At 41.9% G+C, this 22,427-nt stretch overlaps 1 protein-coding gene across 8 annotated transcripts in view; it reads right to left on the bottom strand.

Annotated features, from left to right (window-relative positions):
- The window catches only part of sv (paired box protein shaven), a 120,114-nt gene that overhangs the window by 86,925 nt on the left and 10,762 nt on the right, over window positions 1-22,427 (bottom strand). For 7 of the 8 annotated variants that reach the window (XM_089179057.1, XM_015327642.2, XM_089179058.1 and 4 more), the window contains exon 2: window positions 2,406-2,722. In XM_089179057.1, coding sequence (XP_089035183.1) covers window positions 2,406-2,607 — 202 coding nt within the window. In that variant the 5' untranslated portion in view covers window positions 2,608-2,722. The remainder of the gene's footprint in view (window positions 1-2,405; window positions 2,723-22,427) is intronic. The other variant, XM_089179060.1, reaches the window with a different exon arrangement.

Here is a 22,427-nt window from a genome sequence, read left to right as displayed (position 1 = left end):
TCGAGAGCTCATGCCTTGTCACTGGCTCCTGCCACGGCGGCGGCCTTTCATCTTCCTTAACCAGCACCACTGTGTCTTTCTCAGTCCCGAACGACGTTACACATAAGTGAAGAGAGAGGAGAACGAAGGACGAAGGACGAAGGACGAAGGACGAACTCTTCTTCTTTTCGCTCGATGCTTGTCGTTTACAAAAGCACGTACTCGAACTTGCATGCACATAAATACACGTGCACGAGTACGACGATGAGTGTCCAGGATGGCAAACGTTCGCAAGGCATCCAAGCAACTTCAGCTAACTCGATTGTTCCGTATGGAACAAGGCCGTCTTTCACGCGCTAACTTTGAGTCCAGTTCTCTCTCTCTCTCTCTCACTCTCTCTCTTTCCATTTGTATACTTGGATATCCCGCAGATCGAAGATTTAATTAGGATCACTTTTACCGCGATTATCATCCTCGATGATGAGAACGAACGTAATTATTTATATCCATGACGTAGCAATTTATTTGATAATTACTCGAAAGACTAAACTAAAACATATATGTAATAGAAAAATGAATTTCTTGGATGGAACATTCGACAGAGAGCAAAGACTCTTTGGAAAACAGTTGTTAAAGATATTGGAGGATAAAAGATAGGAATAAAACTTTGATATACACGTATGTATACATACATAGAATGTATGCGCTCGAGGATGCATCGTCATCCTTCGAGATCGTAATGGAAGCGCCGGCTGTGCCTTGCCAGGACGAAGATTTATCGGCGGCTTTCCACGAAGCACGTGCCTCGACCTTTTTGCCCGGCACCACATTCCTATCGGTTATATGTACCACGCCATGCAGCTTCGGGGTTAAGAGTAACCCTGTATAAACCCTTCCTCGCGATTTTCCCTTTCTTTTCTTTTCCTTTCCTTTCCTTTCCTTTCCTTTCCTTTCCTTTGCCGGTATTAATTATCGACCGGTAATATTCTAAGCTCGTGCGCAACCAAGAAGCACCGAGATAAGAACCCGTGCCTACTTTTATCGGCCATTATGGGGAGAACTTTAAGGGGGGGGGGGGGGAAAAGAATGGAAAGAAGTAAAGAAAATCAAGGAAGACACCGATGCGATAGCGATCCACGACGATCGAGTAATTATCGTCCAGGAAAGAACTTGCATACTCGTCAAAAAAATAAAAAGGTAAATAAAGTGCGAGAGAGAGAGAGAGAGAGAGAGAGAGAGAAAGAGATAAGAAGAAGAAAGGGAAGCCGCGTGTGTTTAGCGAGTAACAACTTTTATCCTACTACTACTATCTGTAGTAGGTATACATAATACAAGGCGATACCTAAAAGTTTCGCGATCGAGGTTGCTCTTACGGCGAGTTCGATTTTATCGTTCGATATGCACCGATTAGTCACGGCTTAAGTGCTGTTTGAACTCCCTGATTTACGCGTGCAGAAAAACACACAGAGAGAAAGAGAGGAGGAAAGAGAGGAGGAAAGAAAGGGGTTACAATCCTATACGTGTAATTTCTTTTGGAATTAGTTGAATAAGATTACTTTCGTGCGAAAAGTATATAGAAAGGTCTTCTCGCAGGTGTGTACATACCACAATATGTATAATATATATACCTATGCATCGTACTCATGATGGAAAGGAGGAAGTTCTCTCGCAAAGGCGCAGACAAAACGGTAGAGAACGGAATAAAGAAACCCTGTCGAAGGCGTGCGTGTCGTATTTGCTTTCGATTCGAAGCGGACAAAAATCATCGAGCTCGATTCGCTCGATATGGGAAGACGACGAATGATTGAGAAAAAAGATTGAAGAGAGAGTTGAGAAAAAGCACAGAACGACTAGAAGGAGTGAGTACGACACCAGGTGGAGAGAGAGAGAGAGAGAGAGAGAGCTTGTGTATGTACGAGCGAGTGTCGGCATCTCACCTGGGGTCGTTTTTACGAGACCAGCGTCGACTCGGCAACGCGGACAAGAAGAAGACCAATTACGGCGACAAAACACCGACTATATACCCGTCGTCCCTCTCTTTCTTTCTCTTTTCTCTTGCAGAGAGAGAGTGCCGAATGTCTCGCGCCACCTTGCTTTCCGATCGGCCAAAGAAAAAGCACTTGATACTTGCCCGATACGCTCGACTTTTCGATTTTTAATCAACAACCATCTTCTCTCTCTCTCTCTTTCTCGAGGAATTTTCTTTTAATAATGAAATATTACGATTTTATACGGATTCGCAGCCGCGCGTGCAAACAGCGCGCTCGTTATTCGTTCTTTCCGACGCTTTCGATGTCCGTGAAATTCTCTATCAATTTGTACAAGATACACATTTCAAAATTTATCAAACGAAAAATATTCCTAGGACAAAGAAAGATCGAAAATGTTGAATTTGAGAGATTTTGGATTCGTAAGAAGAAACATACGTTTTTTCTTGGAGTCCTCATGCATACCTCCGGGTGTCGCGGCAGCGTGATTGTGATGGTGGAGGGCTAGGGGATCCTGGGGATGCGGATGAATGGCGGCTAGAGTACTTCCGGCTGGATCACCTGGATTAACCGCGACCCCGACCCCCAGGTGAAGAGCACCATGCTGCGTCGCGTGGGCCGGAAGCTCCATGCTGATCATAGCACGCCACCCTCCTTCCAACCCTCTCCTCCCGACGCCCTCCTCCACCTCGGACAACACCTCGCCGATTTGGACGAGGCGTCTGGCGGCTCCCTTCTTTCCGCTTCTTTCCTTCCTGCGAACAAAAAATAATATCGAAATATAATCTTATATCGAAAGTGTATATCGAGTGACTTGAAGATCTTATTGTATGTGTGTGTGTGTGTTTCTTTTTTTCACGCAGGTGTAATCGGTCACAGTTCGCGTCCGGTCAGTGACTCGCGGAGAGATCAAGGAGATCAATGATGAAAGAATAGAGTTGGTATCGGTATTCCTATACCCTCCTCCTGGGTATAGTACGGGAAGGATGACAGAAGGAAGTTAGGTAGACGAAGGATTACAAAAATAAGTCTCGGTGGTCCAACCACGGTGGAATTGCCTTTGCCACGCTTTTTACGCCCGGAGTAGATAATTTCTTCGTTCCTTTCTACGTAATGGCCTGCCGGGTGATCTTTTTTGCTTATTATGTCCGAGAAGGCCGCCGCAAAGCGACACACCGAGGGCGGCTCGGTGGGAGGATGAATGAAAGGATGAATGAAGCGTAATTTCGTGTCCACGCTTTCTATCTTCTTCTCTCCCATTCGATATTCCGAAACGATGGACTTTGACGACTACTTTCGAGACAAGCCACTTCTATCTATCTTTTTTCCTTGTCTTTTTCTTGTCTTTTTCTTTTCTTACTTTTTTCTTTTTTTTTTTTTTAATGTCGGATCGTTGTTATTATCACCGAGATTACTTTTGTCAAACGTCAAAGTCATTACCGCTGTATCAAGCACCTAAATTAACTTCTGAACTTCTAAGTTATTTATACGAGAAATCTTGTGTTCTCCGATGTGCCGTAGAACGAACGCGAACGCAAACGCGAACGCAAACGCGAACGCGGTTCGTAAATTTTCAAGAATAAATTTCATTTTTTTTTTCCATTGTCCGTCCGTGGGAGAAAAGGCATGGAGCTTTGCTACGAGAAAGAGAGAGGTTTCACCAGGCGGTCGCACAAATCGTCATTCGTCGTTCATCCGTGAAATTCAAAACTACTCCCGCGTTCCGTCGATTTGCATCGCGAAACAGGACGTAGTAAACAGGGGATACAGATTTTCTCTTTTCCCTTCGAACGGTCACGGTCAGACACGCCCGAAAAGATGCACTTTTCGTATTTTTTTTGTTTTTGTTTTTTTGATCCGAAAGAAAAAAAGGAAAATTCCAAGAGAAGGATCGCGTCGTTGAGCGAATTACGACGGACAAAGCGTAAACGCGCGAAATAAGCTAACGCAGGAACAAAGTCGGCAACCTTTTTCCCACTTAACGTAGACATAAGTATGGGAACGGCGAGAAGCATAAGCGCACACTCTTTACTTGACACCCTTGCCAACAAGAGAGTAGATAATACCGAACAACAAACGCCGAGAGTCACAGAGAGTTTAGCAATTCTCTGCAAGGAAAAATATGAGAGAAAAGGAAAAAAAATAAATAGAAGGAACGAACGTTAGTCACCCAACGATTATATCGCATATAATTATATCGTATTATGCGCAACATGAGGAGGAGATCCTATAAGTAGGTACTTACCGCTTTTACCAAACAATTTTCTTTCCCTATGTGTTTCCACGATGAAATAGTTTATACAATCTATCCAGACTAGAAGATAGTATTGAACGCGCAAAAAGAATAAGAAATTAGAAAAAAAAAATAAAAAAAGGTTAAAAGATTGGCTCAGAGGGAAAAGGAGCTTAAGTAAAGCAAAGTGGGCAAGTTGTAGTTGGGCAAAGTACGAGCGTAAAGATCGTGCACGAGTCGGAAGAGAGGAATCGTCTTTCTTTCTCTTTGCAACCGTGGGAGTCGGCTCGAAGTATATACGTAGTCGCTAAAACCATTGTTTATGGTCCCTGAACGGCCGCGTACTTTACTAACTATCCCTCTCACGAGGCCCATAGGACTACCATCGGTACTCTCTTTCTCTGGCAGGCACCACTCTTTACGTCTCTAAGAAGGAAGGTAAAGCTCGTCGGAGGTGGACGAGGAAACGCCATAGTATAGTAGTAGTAGTAGTAGTAGTAGTAGTTGTAGTAGTAGTAGCAACAGCAACAGCAGCAGCAGTGAAACGAGTTTCGAGTCTTGGCTCGTGCACTAAGAAAGAAGAAAGAGAGAAAGAGAGAGAGAAAGCAAAATGGAATCGTGTTTGCGTAGAGAGGAAAAATCCTGGGCGCTACTCTCCTCTCGCGTGTGGTCGAACGATCGGGAAAGATCGTCCGAAGGGTAGCTCGTGTTTCTCTAACGAGCACAAAATAGAAACTACGCGCTCTCGACTATTTTATTTCTATCGCGATGACTCAACCTTTCCCTCTGCTACTCCTAAATTTGACTAACGATAAATCGATCTTTCTTTTTTCATATGACTATTATTACTCGTCCAGAAGAGAAACATGAAAGTTCCATCGAAACAACGATCGAAATTTTTGTCGAACGATCGAGAAGATTCGTAGAACTCGTTCATCCATTTGACGTCTAGGATGTTACTCCCTTTAACGCGAAGGACGACGATGTGCCAGCCGGTTAAACCGCACGTAAAGGATCTCTACAAGACTCCTCTTCTTAGTAGTATAGTGGAAGCAGCAGCAGCAGCAGCTCACTCGTAATGGCGGTGCTCTCGAGGCTTAACAACGCGTGACAATATGCATCAAGAAATTGCTCGACCGAAGAGCCATATACACACACACACACACATATACATCTTAGCTACCGGAATTCTCGTAGTACGCACGCGCGTAAACGCAACCGAGTCTCACGCGAAAACACTCGATAATACATTATGCAACTGGTTCGGTCCATAAACGAACGAATACTCTCTTGCATGGAATCTCCCAAAGGAATCTTCGGAAACGTGCTTCTCTTTCTCACCCTTTTCGATTATATCATCCTATCGATTTCAAACACGCGTTTTCCTTCCTTCTCTCCAACCATACAGAGCTACAGAGAGGAGAACGATGATGATCCATAGATCCTTTTCTCACGTATATTTCAATATCGATCTTTAAGTTTATTCCAATATCATGCAATATCCGTTTTATGTTGTAATGGTTAAAACATAATATAAAACATTGTAAAGGATGATTTTGTCGGTATCTCGTTCTTTTCTGTGTAGGCAATTAGAAAATTAAAGTACACGCTCGCGTTGGATCGGAAAGCGCAGCTCGGACTTCTTATCGCGAACTGGTATCGAAGCATCGATGATGATCGTTCTCGGTATCGGCGATTAACTCTAACAAGAGAGAAAGAGAGAACACGCGTGCATGAATATTCACGCGAGGCGTATCTACTCAACGAAAGATTACCATCGACTCTCGATCGAGCTTGCGAGCAAGAAAAAAAAAACAAAAACGTCGTCTCTTTTCCTCTCTTGCTCATTAACCCCGTTACCTAGGTGCATGTATACACCATCGTTCGAACGTTACCTACAACAGCGACCAATCGCAACGCGCATATATCTACATTATAATTGGATTTCCACGCAACACAAAAATAGCGTCGAATTTGTCGCGAATGCTAACAGAAGCCTATTGACCATTGCATCTAATTTAAGTTGAGAATAAAAATCATTTATGCGACTACTGGAGCATATCTCGCTCGGTCGACCCACGTAAAATGTATTTACGTTAGACGCTAAATATGCGGTTTTACGTGCGGGACGTTTGACTGGAACGAAGTCGTCACTCGCGGGTCAAGTAATTCCAGTTTCTCAATGCTATGGAAGTTTAACGGCTAAACTTATCAACGGTAAAAGTGACTTTCTTACTTTTTCTCTTTTATAGTTTTGACTTACAATTAATGACTAAAGTCACATTTTTATTTCATACACGCTTTCTTTTTTTTTTTTTTTTTTTTTGTCAAAATCTTATTACGAGAACTTTGGTGATGTTCGTTTCGGTTTTTATACGACTCCCTTAATCTTTTGAGATTATCGTCGCGTTGAAGTTGACGAGAATTCCTTGGAGACCGGTCGATTAGCTTCCAACCGAAGTATACACCGAGAGAAGCTTCTTTCTGTTCCGGTTTTGCAATCTCTTAGAAATGAACGAACCGAGCACTTGGACAACTTTGCAAAGTCGTTCGTGGGAAATTAGCCGATTTACCTTAACCATAGATTTTAACTAATTTCGAACGTTGTAGCTGTAACAGTCTTGCAAATATTCCTGTTTTCTCGAATATCTTACAATTTACATTCCATATTTGCGTTTGGTTCGTTAACTCGTTTGTTAGTTTTTACGACGTAAAGATCCTATCGAGAGTTTGGCATGTCGGATCGTTTGGAGATAAAGGTATAACTACAAAAAAATAGTCGATCGTTTAGCTTTGTTTTCGAAGGGATTGCTAGAGAGAGAGAGAGAGAGAGAGAAAAGTTGGCCGGCAAGTTTGAAAGAGAAGCACCTGTGTCGGTGGCGCGTGCCACCGACAGATTAATCCCAAGTTTCTCCCTTCGGTCCGGTCCCCGTCATACACGCGGGAGAAAGAGGGTGTGTGTTTATGTGTGTGTGTGTATGTGTATCTGTGTGCCAGCAGGTAAGAGGTACTACGAAGGTGCATCCCACCATCGTTGCGCCCGATCTGCAGCACCGACTTCTACCGCGTGCATCTGGTAACGGCATCCCTCGTCGTCTATTCTTCCGACTCCAACGTCCAAGATCCTATCTACGTTCCGTATAAACGCCGATCCCGCTATTATCGGTTCTTCCATCTTAACCGGTGCACGCCCTCCCACCCTAGTTTTAACCCTAAACGTGTCTTTCCTTTCTCCAACGAGCCCACGCATTTTTATATATATATATATATATATTTTACCACGGTCAAAACCTTTTCGAATGGTTTCACTCTTCGTTAGATCAAAGGGGGAGCATTGAATCATTGGCAAGACAATCGATAGACGGTCATTGGACGATTATAAACTCGATCGACTATCGAATCAAATATCTCGAGCGCGTAATACTCGGCCGGTTCTACTAGTTGTATATATATATAACTAACGTAATAGAAAGATAAGCCGTATAGGAGTAGTAGAGCACGCGGTGTTACAGGGAAAGGCGTTTTCGTGGCGTAGGAGAAGGGCACTAGGGTGCGGGGATAAAAAAACTCGACAAATGTAGCGAATCTAATGAAACGTCCAACCAATTCAACTTCCATTTCAATTTCATTCTATTGCAGGATGAATGTACAGCAAAAAAAATGATGAGACAAATTTATCTCGATACTTGTCATGCATCAAAGTGCATTTGCTTGCATCGAATAAAAATAAAACTATAGACGATAGATATTTTTCTTTCGATTAGCACGTATTTTTCTGCAAAAAAAAAACAAAACAAAAAAAAACTACAAATAGAGATTGTCGTCGGTGGAGAGCCTCGATTTTATGTATCGCGGTTATTAGCTTGGAGAAAGTAGGCCAACGTTAGGATAAATCGAATCTTTGGAGTTTTCGATGAAATCGATTTACAAACGAGCTTTGAAAAATATTTTAGAATCCAAATTGGAATATAATGTTCCTTCATACGGCCATTAGGATCATCAAAATCTTTGGCTTTACTTTAAAATAAAAGTTATCATTAAACGAATGCAACTAAATTATATCTAGGCGCCTTCAGCTGACACAAATACCAAAGCATTTACAAAACTAAATAACAAAACTACAAACTAGGTAACCGGGTAATAACAGTTTTACTATAAATCTAATCGCATCGAAGACGTAAAGTAATCTTGTAAAGGATTCGGTTAGGCTTTCGGTGAGATTTTTGTAAAGCAACTAGTGTCGCGAAACTTTAGTAACGCTCGTTTAACGGTAAAATCCTGTTGTGCTCCGAGGGCTGGATAGTGAGAGGAGAGAGAAAGAAGCTGTCGACGAGTTCATTGTTCTTTCCATTTCTCTAAAGCCTAAATCAGAGCGACAATGGTTCTCTTTAGAAGTCGATCGTCCGTTAAGAATAATCAAAGGATTATATACACGTTGTAACTGTAACGATCGCGTCCTGTTTCCGTCCTCCTCCTCCTCCTCCTCGGCCACCTTGTCCAATCGTCGTCTCTTCTTCTTCTTCTTCTTCCTCTTTCCTTCCTCTCTGCTCGGTTATTCAGCGAGAATACCCGTTTCTCGGGCGACATCGAACGTTCGATGCACATGCACGCACGCACTACTAACGCACGAAGAACTCACGCACGAATGCAATGCAATGCAATGCAATGCAATGCAATGCATGCATGCATGCATGCACGGACATGGGTGGGAGGAGGAGGAGGAGGAGGAGGCATGCACGCGCGAGCAAGCACCTGCTGAGAAACGCGTTCGCGTGCTCCAAGACGATACGTGCTGTTGGTAGAAAACATCGACGATCGCGTAACACGATCGATAAATTCGATCGGCGGATTCCCTTTTTATGAATTCGATCATAAGTACTGCCTCGATACTGCCTCGATACTGCCTCGATACTGCCTCGGTACTGTTTGTGTCATTTGTGTGCACCAACGACTAAGGGCGTAACATAAATCATTCCAATTTATATTTATGTATTGTACACAATTCGTCTATATTAATTTTAGTTATTATATTTACAGATCGTAAAAGTAATTAAATAAAGATGGGTATCCATCCGATATAGCTGTCGTTTAAAAAGTATTACATTCCGGGAGCATGGAAAAACAGGTAAAAGGTTCTAAGGAAAAGTGATAAGCATGCATCGTTGGAGGGTAGAGTAAGTCGAACGTGAGGAGCTTCGTGATAGGACTTTGGCGTCTCTCTTCCGACTTGCGTGGCGCCTTCGAGATCGGCGAATCTACCTTAGAAATACGTAGAGGTATCCTAGGAGAATACTACTACTACTACTACTACTACTACTACTACTACTACTACTACTACTACTACTACTACTATACGTAGGAAGAAAGCCGGATAAGCTCGCCGACCGTTCGTTGTAGGCTGCCAGTCCAGTCCAGTCCAGTTGCCTTCCCAGTTGCCTGCCTTCCAGTTGCCTTCCAGTTGCCTTCCACTAGTTGCTAGTCCGCCCACCCTATCGTATACCCGTTTGTAGAGTCAGCGAAGGTCCAGGCCGCGTGCCACCTTGCATTTTTATCGATCTTTCTACGATAAGCGAGCGCACGCGGTGGATCTGCAGCGCAGTTTCTTTACACTTTCACGATCTTAGACCGGGAAACCAGACGACCGACGACTCCCCTTGTCACGACTTTCGAATACAAAGGAGACTTCCACCAGTTTCTTATTCGCTTCTAATTTTCTCTATTAGATTCGTCTTCTCTTTTTTTTTTTTTTCACGCAACTAAACAATTCAGGAAGTTGTAAGTATTCCTTCGACTCCTGTATAGATCGTTTTACTCTTAATTAATTTTAGGATAAACCACTTGAGAAGTACGTGTCAAACTTTCACATATAAAAATACTGAAATTCCAATGTTCCTTCGCTAGTTAAAGAAAGAATAAAAGCAAATATATAGACAAGGAAAAGACCAATGGAAACGGTAAAGGAAATAAGAGAGAGAGAGAGAGAGAGATGGAAGCAATAAAAAGAGTGGCGTGTACAATTGATCGGTCCTGGCACATCCTGCCCCGCATCATCCTGCCCTTCTTCCTTCATGGGAAAGTCCTATCATCGAATGTTACTACGCTTTTTCGCAATCCTTTTCTTTCGTAGAATAGTTGGAGGACTCGTCTTTGGTTGTCCCGCTACTCGGTGATATGATATACGTAATGCACCGATATTAGCGTGCTTTCGAACTGGCCAATGGAACGTATAGTGCACTATTTTGGATCGGCGACGATCAAAGAAGTAGGTGGAGGAGGAAGGATAGAGCACGGGCCGTGACGAATGCAAAGACCGCTTTGAGAGACGTCTCATTCATAAATGGGGCCGATCGCAGCTTCGAGAAAGAGAGAGAGAGAGAGAGAGAGAGAAAGAGAGAAGTGTTACGCGTTTACCTGGTCGTCGGCGCTGCCGCCAACGGAGCAGGTGTGTACAGGTGAAGCGTCGAAGCTTCGTCTAAACACAGGAAAGGCCCGATATTGGCAGATCGGTTATGCCCGACGGAGACGAATCGATTGTCGCTCGGAGCACCTCGAAGTAACTGGATTCGTCGACGATGATGACCGACTTCGTTCCTACGACTTCGTTCCGTTTCTTCGGCCTTAGGCCAATATTATAGATTTGACCCTGAGTAAGGACCCAATTCGATAGTCTATCGAATTTTTTTGCTTTTTTTTTTAGTATGCACAGGAGGATAGATTTAAAATGAAATCGTTAGAAAAGTTGTAAGGAAGTTTTAGTGAAATAAAAAGAGAAGATGGACTTGGTATATTTGTTCGTTTCTCGAAGAAAAACGAGCGAGCCCTCTTTGAACGATCGAGAGATCTCGAGTAGTCTCTCTGTTTTTTTTTTCTTCTGTTTTTTGTCGTTTTTCGAATGATCATCGGATCCGTGGAAAAGTGAGAACGCTGCGGGATCAATTGAGCCGCTCCAGTTCGCGGAGGATCCGCCGCTCTCGTCGTAAACGTCCGGCAAAACCGCGCTTAGTTACGAACAAGTTCGAGTCTATAAGAAGTACACCGATCACTCGGAGAAAGAAAGAAAGAGACAGACGCTTGTCCAAAGGATAGAAAATAAAACAGTCGAGCGGGTGTCGTTAAAGTGTCTTTTCGCGGTACGTTATCGTGTATCTCGAATAAATTCTCCATGCTTGCGACTAAAGACAAAAAAAAAATACAAAAAATACCACAAAATCAAAAAGAACGAAACATAGTGTATATATATATATCGCAGTGATCTTCGTCACCGTCATTAATTATTTTTAAACGTGAACGTGGAAAGTAGTAGCGGGTTGACCAATGAACGATGTCAACATTTGCTTTAGTGTTTTATCTCTAAAATAAACGATATGCAATAGTATTGCATTTACTTTTTATTTGCATTACTTGATTTATTTGAACGTAAAATAAGGAAAATTTGCAAGCTCAAATATAAGGGAAAAAGCAAGAAGTTGTTTAAATGCAAATTATTCATCATGGAAAGCTATGGAAATGGAATGGTAGGATCGCTTCTTCGAACCGATGTTAAATAGCATCGCGAAACGAGTTTAACATGGAATGCGAGGTCTTTTTGCCGTGTGAGAAAAAGTCTCGCGTCGTTGTTTCATACGGAATGACGGATAACGCGGAGAACCGAGGGAACGTTGAAAGAGGATCGATCGATCGATCGATCGATCGGTTCGATCGATTCGATATAAATTGAGACGACGGGGGTGGCGGGGAACTAAATTCCAACGGTACATTTCTAACCAATCTGTTTCTTTCGATACTTTTTTCGAATGAGAAGGAAAAAAAAAGAGAAATCGTTGTGACCAGAAATGCAAAATGTCATAAATACGTGGGCACGTTTTGCCCTCCGACACTGAGGATGAATCGTGCGATAAAGCAAACAAATATTACGTTCTCTTAAAACCTAATTCCAAAGTTTTCTCTCTCTCCCCAAAAAAAATTTAACAAATCTTTTACTAACCAGGAAGATGTTATAGCCAAAGTACTTATAGATTCTAGTCAAGTTATACTTACTTGCACGAGCGCATGCACACACATATCTAACTTACTTTCTCGCATGGCACATTGGTAGATGATCGATGCGACTGCAACGAAAAATAATACGCATACGCGATCGCGTGATTTATTTCGTCCTGCGCATTGGCGCAAGCCTTCTTTTTTACATGCACTCTATCTGGATAAGCTTTCTGGTATCGCGTGACGCGTCCGCCAACGCATTTTGCTACGATTTTCAGGGTGGGTCCAAAGTTGGACGAACAATTCGAAAGAAAGACACATCTTCAAACTCGTATGTTTATCGTTTATACAATTTATAATAAATCATATCAGCGCGTGATCAACGAGAAGTGTTTACAATACAAATGTTCGTAAGAAAAAAGAAGATAAGGTAGTAGAATGCCGAAAAGCAGTTGGTTCGTAGCCTTGAAGGAGTCGATTAAAGTAGAGATATCCGCAAAGTAGTCGGCCATAGTAGGTACCTGAGATCGCGTAATGAGGCGACCTTGGACGAAGGCGGGTGGCACAGGAAGTCGACAAGGTTTTTATCTGGCCGACGACGCTCTAACGCGCGACTGGTTGCCAGCCAGAACAACGAAGAAAAACAAAGAAAAGTAACATCCTCGATTAATGCAAGACGCAACGTGGTGCCTTTTCTCCTATCCAAATTTTAATACATTATTTTCGTATTTTTATTTTCAATCTTTTCCTTATTATTTAATACAAAAATGGGAACACCTTAGAACTTGTATTTGATTTTTTGTATGGTGTCGTCCTTCTTCGCGATATTCGATGGGAATAAATTTGCGATAAGAACTTACGAAAAACGTATCGGCCTTGCGGAGCCTCGAAATAAGTTGTTTTTTTTTTCTTTCTTTCTTTTTTTATTCCTTTAGGAAACGGATGTAATAAATTAAAGGAAAACTCGTAAAATGTAGCTCGAGAAATCATAGTGATCGTGAATACGTACATATACGCGGCGTTAGGTATGCATGTAGAAGACAGAGTCAAACTTGTATCTCGTGTCCGAGATCGTACGGGAAAGCGAATCGTACTAAAGATAATATCAAAGAGTGCGGCGCAAACTGAAGGGAATCACGACGATAATAAAAGGTAGAAGACAACGGTGCGAGAGCAATTACTCGAAAAAGCGAAAGCGGATTCTTTCGCTTGAGAGTTTACGAAAGAGACGGGGACAAGAAAAAAAAAAGTGTAGGAAAAAAATTATACGAAAAGAAACACGGGGCATACGAAATTGAAATAGAAATATATATAAGTAGAAACAACGGGATGAGAAATACGTGCTGAACGACTCATAAATGTTTTTTATTCGATAGGTATTTTGCAAAAAAAAAAAAAAAAGGGAATCGTCCAGCTAGCCGTGTGGGATAAAGAAGGAAGGAAGGAAAGAAGGAGTAACAACTAGAATGGCAGAGGCACATAAAGTGACCCAAGGAGTTACCCAAGGAGTTACCAGGAGCATTTATAACGTATCCGGAGAGAGGAAATATAGGCTGGAGAAGGGCACAAAGCACTTGTAAACCGTGCAGCCGTTGAGAGTACGGTAATATCCCTGAATTATTACCAAGACGCCCTCTCTCCTTTTTCGAGTATAATTGACGTCGCCAGGATCTCTTAGAAGGAGGAAACGTTTCCGTCGACGATGACGGCACCAACGGCCCATCGTCGTCCGTTTCCTTTCCTTTCCTTTCCTTTCCTTTCCTTTGCAAAGACCTTCGAAATATCTACACGAAAATACTTATTTTTATTTCATACAATAACAAACTGTTACACTTTATGTCGGCCAACGTGATATTATAAACAATACAATACGATCGATGCGAAGAGATTCGATCGAATCTCGATATATCGCCGATAGCCCTCTGGGCTCGCAAATAATGATTGTTAAAGAACCAATGGCATTATGGTCGTTCCAAGAGAATTCAACGAACAGTGCAATGGTGCGTACTACAGCGAGAGCTAAACTCCGTCCGGCACCTCGTTAAGAAGCGCCCAGCAAAATATGGCGCAGATATAAAGTAGTATTATAATGCCTCTAAAGGAGTACCGACTACGATTCCGATTATAGTACCACGACCACCGCTTTTCTATCTCTCAAAAGGGAGTAAACAAAAGTTTTTACTTTAATTACCCTTTTATTGTTAATACAATTTCGACAGACGAGTCGAAATTTTAAAAACTCATTTTTTCTTTACCTTCTTCAACTTTGACTGTAAAAGTTGATCAACAATTTTTTTCGAAAAAATAAATGAGAGGATCCGTTTTAACGAATGTTTAAATTCTCGATTCCGTAGATAGAACACGCGTGGCGTTTTCCCATACAACATTACTTTTTAACGCCATTATATAGAGAATATAAACCTCTCTCTCTCTCTCCCTCTCTCTCTCTATTCTTCCTTTACTTGGCGTTATTACTTAACTACTGTTTTCTTTCGTTCCTCTTCTCTCACGCGATTTCCTAAGAGACTGACTCGCGTTAACCCACTCGCTGGATAGATAATCTAGCCTTTAACCCTCGACCGAGTAATGCTTGCTCATTTCTCACTCGTATTGTTAGATTTTTCAAGTACAATCCTTTTCATTTCCGATAAGAATTGAAACGTGGCACGCAACGCTCAGATAGACATACACCTTCCTTCCACCATATCTGTCATTAAGGACAAGTTGAAAACGTGTAACGTTCTCTTAAACTAGACAAAGCTTCATAAAGCACAGCTGATACGAGTTCGATTCGATAGAAACGTAGGAGTTGACATTGCATTTCGGTATCTTTTTCGATGACGTTGTACGACACTGCAACTCGAAGCAATTTTTACCTTTGAAAAGTATTGAAATGATCGTCGAGGCAGAACGAAATTTATCGTAGCTCGTTGAAAAGTCGATGGACCCTTTTTTCATCAAAGGTAAAAGAATAAAAGTTGGGCATATTTGAAAGCAATGGATTCCAATGAAACAATGGATAAGGACATTGTCGTTGGTGTTGGGTGTATTTGGTCGAATCGAGAAGAGAGAAGACGACGGAAAGTTTTGCTACGCGTGGTACGTGCTAGCAACAGGAGGTTATTTGCTAGATAAATCTTGACCCGCCTCCTTGCATGCCGCACGATACTCGCGATCGACGAGAGAGAGAGAGAGAGAGAGAGAGAGAGAGAGAAGAAAGACATGTTGTATACCACACCGGACCTCGAAGAAACGTGCTCTCTGCCGTCCGTTACGTTCCTAGACACGTTCTCCACAGAGAACCTACGCCTTACACCTGATACAACTTTGTACAAGAGATCTATGCTACGTGCCTCGAATAATCGAACAAACCCTTAAATACGAATTTAGGGCTACAACATATATCTATTTCTAATTAGTAAATGTAAAAAATATAGATACATGAAGTTAAGTTCGCCCTGGTACTCTCGTTTTATTTCATTCTATGTAGAAATTGAAATTGGTGGTTGGTGGTGGATCGGTTAAGGGTTTTGCTCACGTGCCGGGGATCGGTAACGGCCACGTTTGCATGCACCTGATACCTATGAGAATGAGAGAGAAAGAGAGAAAAAAAAGTCGTAAGACCTACCATTACTCGACACTAATTCGTACCGTGTCCATTTTCTACGATGACGCTCGTACCGACATGGAAAATATCCGGTCGTTTATGGGGGTGGTCAATGTATATATCACATATAATATAAAGGTTTTATACACCTGTTGGAAAGGACCCTTTTAGACGCAACAACCTATTGTAAACGATTCTTCCTGTTGAACGATAATTACTCTCAATCGAAAAAGACTTTTTTTACAGGTACCTAGAAATTATTCGATAGAGACGGCAAACCACATAGGAAACGACTACATGAGAATAACTTCGATTATTCCTCGCGTTAGTTTCTTTCGATTCAATTAGATGCACGTAAGACGCGGCTAATTACTTAACCTTTCGACCCATAAACGTGCTAACCTATCATCATCGCGAGATTACAAAGTCACGCGTTCTCTCATCGTGGCTATTAATTACGTTTGAGAAACAATCAGGAGATCGAGCTAACGACACTAAGAGAGAGAGAGAGAGAGAGAGAGAGAGAGAACATTGCACTTTCTTTTTTCAATAATTATCTGTTTGTTTACATTAACACGATTTCGATGCATTCGAGAAGTTTTATGCGTTGAAATACTTTGTAAGCCGGTAAGTATATCTTTGGAATAAATTTGTTGTAGATAAAAGACAAATGCGACCTTGACAAGACGCGTCAAAACGTTCGCAAATCACCGGAAATTTCCGTGGGAAAGTCTAAGTAAGTAGTATACCAAGAAAATACATACCCACATGAAAAACGTACACGCATAAAAGGTATACTACTCGCAAGTGTGTACGGGCCGGTGGTCGGTTCGTAATAAGCGCGAGTTGGTGGTATCAGGTGTGCCTCTCGTACACAGTCCTGCACTTAGGCGGCATCGTCGCTTCGATATAGTCTTGGTTAAGAAAGTACAAGAGGACGATGTCATTCTCTCGCAATCGTTTCTTTCTTACAAACGAAGAAGAGACGAGAAAGTCAACTTTCGAGTATTCGTATGTCTAATGTAGTATGTATGATCTGCCATTAAAACGAACAAGTAATTTAAGAATTTAATACTAGACCAATGACCAAATGACGAAGAAATATCGAAGGTGATACTGCCATGTCATAAATAAGGTAAAATTGGCATTCATTAATCGATGGTGCGCCGCGTGTCGCATCGCGTGATGATGCACGCACGTTAAAAGCTTCGAGACAACATTAATCACCCTATCGTTTATTCCAATTCGTCTTACAATCTTAGTTAGCCAACAAAACATACACGAATTGTGGATTTTTATTATTACAGCTCGAATGAAAGCCAAGAGATGTTTGCCGCGATAAATAATTTATGAACGAGAAGACGACGCGTGTTATCGTAAAACGTTCGCTTTTTTTTACGCTCGCTCGAGAAAGTAACGATCGTCGAAACGATCGACGATCGATCCACCGAACGATCGCTAAAGATCCAAGCAAACGTCATTTTCAAAGAAGAACGCGGCGTCGTCTCAAGAATTTCTCGATCGAAAGGGAAAATCATAAATCATCTTGTCAATCGATTTACAATGTTTTTCCGCGTTCTCTTCGCGCAAATCTCCAAACGATTCGACAAATATCAAAAAGTTACCTTTAGCAAAAACACATTCATATGAACTTTCATAAGTTCGCTGATCTAATTATACGAGTTGGGCAATGAATGAATTATTTTTCAAATATATATTTTTGTTGGTTAAATCACACTTTCTCGTTATCTTTGGCTCGTATATATGGCAGATAAGATAAAGTAAAAAAAGGATATCTATCTTGCGGCATTTAAATATTGTATATAGCGGTGATACGAGGGCGCGCTAATAATTCAATAATCTCACCGCGGCAATAATTATTCTACTTGTCCGGCGCAATCGACCCTGATTGGAGTTAACTGCTTGGAGTATGTATATAGATCGTGCCGGGGCAAGAAAGTGTGTAAGCTCGTACCGGCTCCCTGATTGATACAGATGACTACATCCAACTGATGTGTGGCCCCGTACAAGGAGACGCGCGAGAGAACAGGTTCGCGCGAGTGTATCCAGCCATGGGGGTATGGATTGAGAAAGAGTAAGGGAGAGAGAGAAAGAGGAAGAAAACATCCCGAGCATTGGGAAAAAGAAGGGACCGCTCGCGCCATTGATATCGCTCCGACTGTCACTGACAGGTGTATTCCCCGAGTTATTTACTACGTGCTTCGCATTTCTTAACTCTCCCTTCATTCTCTCTACATGGCTATCAATACTTTTTTTTCTTTTTTTTCTTTTTTCAATAGATCACGCGCACAATTAATAAATAAAATAACATTTATATTGGCTTTTACGTAGAACGATTGATATGAAACGCAAAGCATTCGGTAGCGAATTAGAAATTAGCTCCGTTAGATTTACATAGAGCGCAGGTGGCCGGCCGTTCGGCCGGCCGGCCGGCCGTTGCACTGTTTTCAGGATAAAACGAGTTTCGCGATTGAAAAAAAGACAAGGAGTGGAGGAAGAGGGAAAGAAAACGACGTGTAAACCGGTGACCGGCATGTAATATAAAGATTCATGGACCAACTTCGAATCTGTCGGCGGCGTTAACGGACGTGTTTAAAAATCATTCAAACCGAAGCTGAATTTTATCTTTAACTTATCTACCCACGTAATTTGTTCGTTTTATTGGTATGGAAAAATACTTTGACGCGTTATTTAATAAAAAAAGGACTTGTTACTCTTTGTTGGACGTAACGCGCGCGCTAAGCAAGGAAAGGATAAGTAACGATCGATGCGTCGTCAAGGAGCACAGGACGATAAACTTTGTGGGCTGGACTCGCGGTAAATTCATCTCTCTTAGCTTCGCCGCTGGAGATATCGCGAGTAAGTTGGAATACCTACTCTGCGAAATATCCTCTCTCGGAAGCGGGAATGCATGCGAGAGGAGATACGCGTGCTTCTCCTAAGTGGAATAGATATACAGGTTGATTCACGTGCCGACTCAAGTGCCTCTTCTCTTCGTATCCTCTTTATTTCCTCGAAAATTGGATATACGATATTATCTACCGGATGACTAAACGTATTTTATAATAAACCTTTGTTAGAGCAAATTCGAGCTAGTTAGTCGTAAGAAATAAATTGATTGAATACATAAAAAAAGGAAGTAAAATGAATCGGAGAAAAATCAAAATATAAGATGAAAAGCGACCGTATGAATCGTCCTGTATAGGTGGGACCCGATCGAGCCCAGGTGTGGCTTACGCACACACTCTTTCTCTCGCTCATAAAGGCGCATAAACAAACACGTACACGTGCCGAGTCGACTCGCTCGCGCTCTCGCGAACGCAAACCTTCCGAGAGAGTGTCTATAGGACTATAAATAGATTGGAGCTACCTGTAAACGCGCAAACCTGCAACCGGGCTGTACCTTCTAAGCTGGATCGTCTTATGTTAGTCGGATACCTACCTACCACCACCTTTTTTACTCTTTTTAAGTCTATCGGTTAACTGTACCTACTATCCGAGAGAAAGAGAGGCAGCAGTTTGCAATTAACCGAGGAGTACTCCGCTTGGTGCGGTTAATAAACTATAGAGAGATGTGCACCCGCGCAGCATCCTTGACATGGCCACGATGAGTGCAGGCAGCATCCTTCGAGCACCACCTAGACCGCATTCCGGAGCGCGCGTGACAACCGTGCCCTGAGATCTTCTCCGATCTACTAGCACACCGCAACTATTACTACTGCTAGTGCCGTTTGATTCTCAATCGAAAGGAAATCGGGAGCAGGAAACGAACGGCTACTCTCCCTCTCCCGTTGCTTTCGATTTCAGCCACCGGTGATCGTTTCCGGTTGCTATCTACACATCTACCTATCTATTTGTCCGTCTGCTCGCTCGCTCGCTCGCTCGCTCGCTCGCTCGCTCGTTTTACCCCTTTGAACGATTATTCGTGATTCTATTCATCGATCATGAAGTCGTAGAACGTGGTCAAGGCGAAAGAAAATGAAAAAAGATATCGACAAATAATACGCTTAGAGTCTATTTGATCGATCTAGGGATGCAGCTCGACGACGTACAAATGATGTGGAAATAGAAACGGTATTAATACCGACCGATACGAGATGACATCTGTTTATGGACCAATTACGAGTATACGGATCGATCTCATCGCGAGAGAGTGCCATTTCTCGATTGTTATCTTTAACGCTTGATCAGCCCGCCGGAACGTTACGATTATTGGAGCTAGACCGAATCGTTCAAATATCCACCGGGTACCTAACGTACTCTTTAATGTTGGGATAGCGATACCAAATCGAAAGACAACAACAAAAAAACAAATAATAATAATAATAAAATAAACAATAATCTAAAATAGAGGAACGGTTTTAATTTCTTTTTAGAAAAGAGTTTCCCTCGTGGACTGTCCTTTACCTTATCTCCTCCCCCCCCCCCCGCCATCCTCTCTATCTCATTTCTATCTTCTCGATTCACGGATTTCGTACGCTTCGATTACGCGCAATTATCGGGATTTATCGATTTTCTCGGCAATAGCCACTAGCCCGTTCCCATGGAACGTAAAACGAACAGAGAAAATCTACAGATTCATCTGCTAATATATATATATATGCTATATTATACGCTTTAATGTATATATATATATATATATATTTGTATAGGAAAGGAAGAGAAGATGGGAGGATGAACTATGATTTTGTAGCCGAGAATCGGAGCATAAACAAGCGATCGAATTAAATGCCAACGAGGGCCGTTAGATTCTCAAAATGGTCGATAGTATTTTGTATCCATCCATCCATCCATCCATCCATCCATTTTCATCGTGGAAAACGTCGCTGGATATATATCCGATCGTAGTAGTTTGGCTTTCCGAAGTAGATCATTACCCAGACCACATTCCAATCTGGATATATAACGAGTAACAGCGCATAATAGTGCGGTAAAGTTTCCAATGCCAGCAAACACATACGTTAGAGTGTGTGTGTGTGTGTGTGTGTGAGTTGGAAGCTAGAACGAAAAGTCCGAATGTCTCGTTTTCTCGTTAGGCAACGGGAAAACGAGATTCGTGCGAGCATTATCGTAATAATTGCCGCCTCAAAGATGCACGCCATGAATTTTCATTAGCGACAAGATCGAAGATTCATTCGATCGAACGGTAGCTCGATGCAAGATTTACCCGCTCCCATACCCCCGCACCCATCCCCGTTCTTCTCGTAGAACCAGTCGCGAAGCCTGGAACATTGAACGATTCGATCGATCGAAATTGAGATATCGCGAATCGATTTGCAGCGAACGACAAGATTTCTTTTATTCTTTCTTCCCCTTCTTCTTCTTTTTCTTTTATCGTAAAAAGCTGTAAACCGGGCGGTAGGGGCGGCGCCTTCGAACGATCGGGGGAGAAAATGGCCTATTTAGCATTAAACTGGTTCGACTTCCTGCCCGCGAAACCTATAATAGCTAACTATAATAGCTTAACTATACTAAGCTTATATATATATTTTATTTAGAAATAAATTTGGAAAATAAAGGAATAAATAGAGGTACAACACAGACGGTAGTCGTTCTAAGTCAACGCGAAACGTCGCCACGGGAATTACGTCGACGTCCAGCTGAGATAATCTAAGACGATTGACCAAAGTTTCCGCACTAGGATGACGTACGATATTTATGATCTATGTCGTACACGCTCGTGACATTTGCGATACGACTTTAATATCTTTCTATCTTTTCTTATCGACCTAGTGATCCTAAAATCTTCAACGAGTAAATATTATAGATCCAAAATAATGATGAAAATAATTTGTCTACGATAACCGTTTTTTGATTCCACCCTTCCAATTGTTTGCTCGTTGAATTCAAACGTTACTTTTATAAGAAAAATTGTAGACTACGTTTAACGAACACCACCTGACGCAACCAACTGCCCTTAAGAAGAAGACAGTTGCCTTACCGAGGGGTTGACTTTGGCGGGAAAGAAGTTAAGGGGGTTGCTAGCATACCCTCTATAAAAGGCAGATGCTTTGAAGAAAGAAACGATTAGAAACGAATTCCTACCATCGAAAATTATGTTCGCACGAACAAACAAAAAAAAAAAGCCAAAATAACGTTGGCCGAAACGAAATTCTTTATCGAAAGATCTTTCGGTTGAATTTGTTGATGAGACGATAGTAATTCTCGTGTCGACGATTCAACTTGTCAGATATATCATATTATCTATCTGAGCAAACCCTAGCCTGTTGTTTCGACGATCGGAAATATGGATATTATAATGATCGTATTCCGTGATGATGTCACGAATTTACGCCATCGTTCTTCGTGAGAAGTAAAAAAAGCTAAAAGAATCAAAAACAAGTAAAGAAGGAAGAATCATCAGAGTTACGATCTACATACGTGCATGCATATAAATAAAAACATACCAATGTGCATTTCTACATTGTAAATTAGAAATCGTTCGTTAAGGATCAAAATGAATCATTTTCAATATGATTTCGCTTGCGTCCATCTTTTCGAAGAGGAGTTGTTCAACGTATGTGTTTAACGATGATTAGAAAAAGAGAGCGCAACGTCGGCCTTGAAAACTTGAGCGAACTCGTACGAAATATCCCGAGGAGAATCGTGCGAGTCAGGT

Source organism: Polistes dominula, unplaced genomic scaffold, assembly GCF_049000335.1.
Source record: "Polistes dominula isolate Pdom_NZ unplaced genomic scaffold, Pdom_raw_medaka contig_37, whole genome shotgun sequence".
Classification (NCBI taxonomy): Eukaryota; Metazoa; Arthropoda; class Insecta; order Hymenoptera; family Vespidae; genus Polistes; species Polistes dominula.
This window is presented reverse-complemented; position numbering and strand designations above follow the sequence as displayed.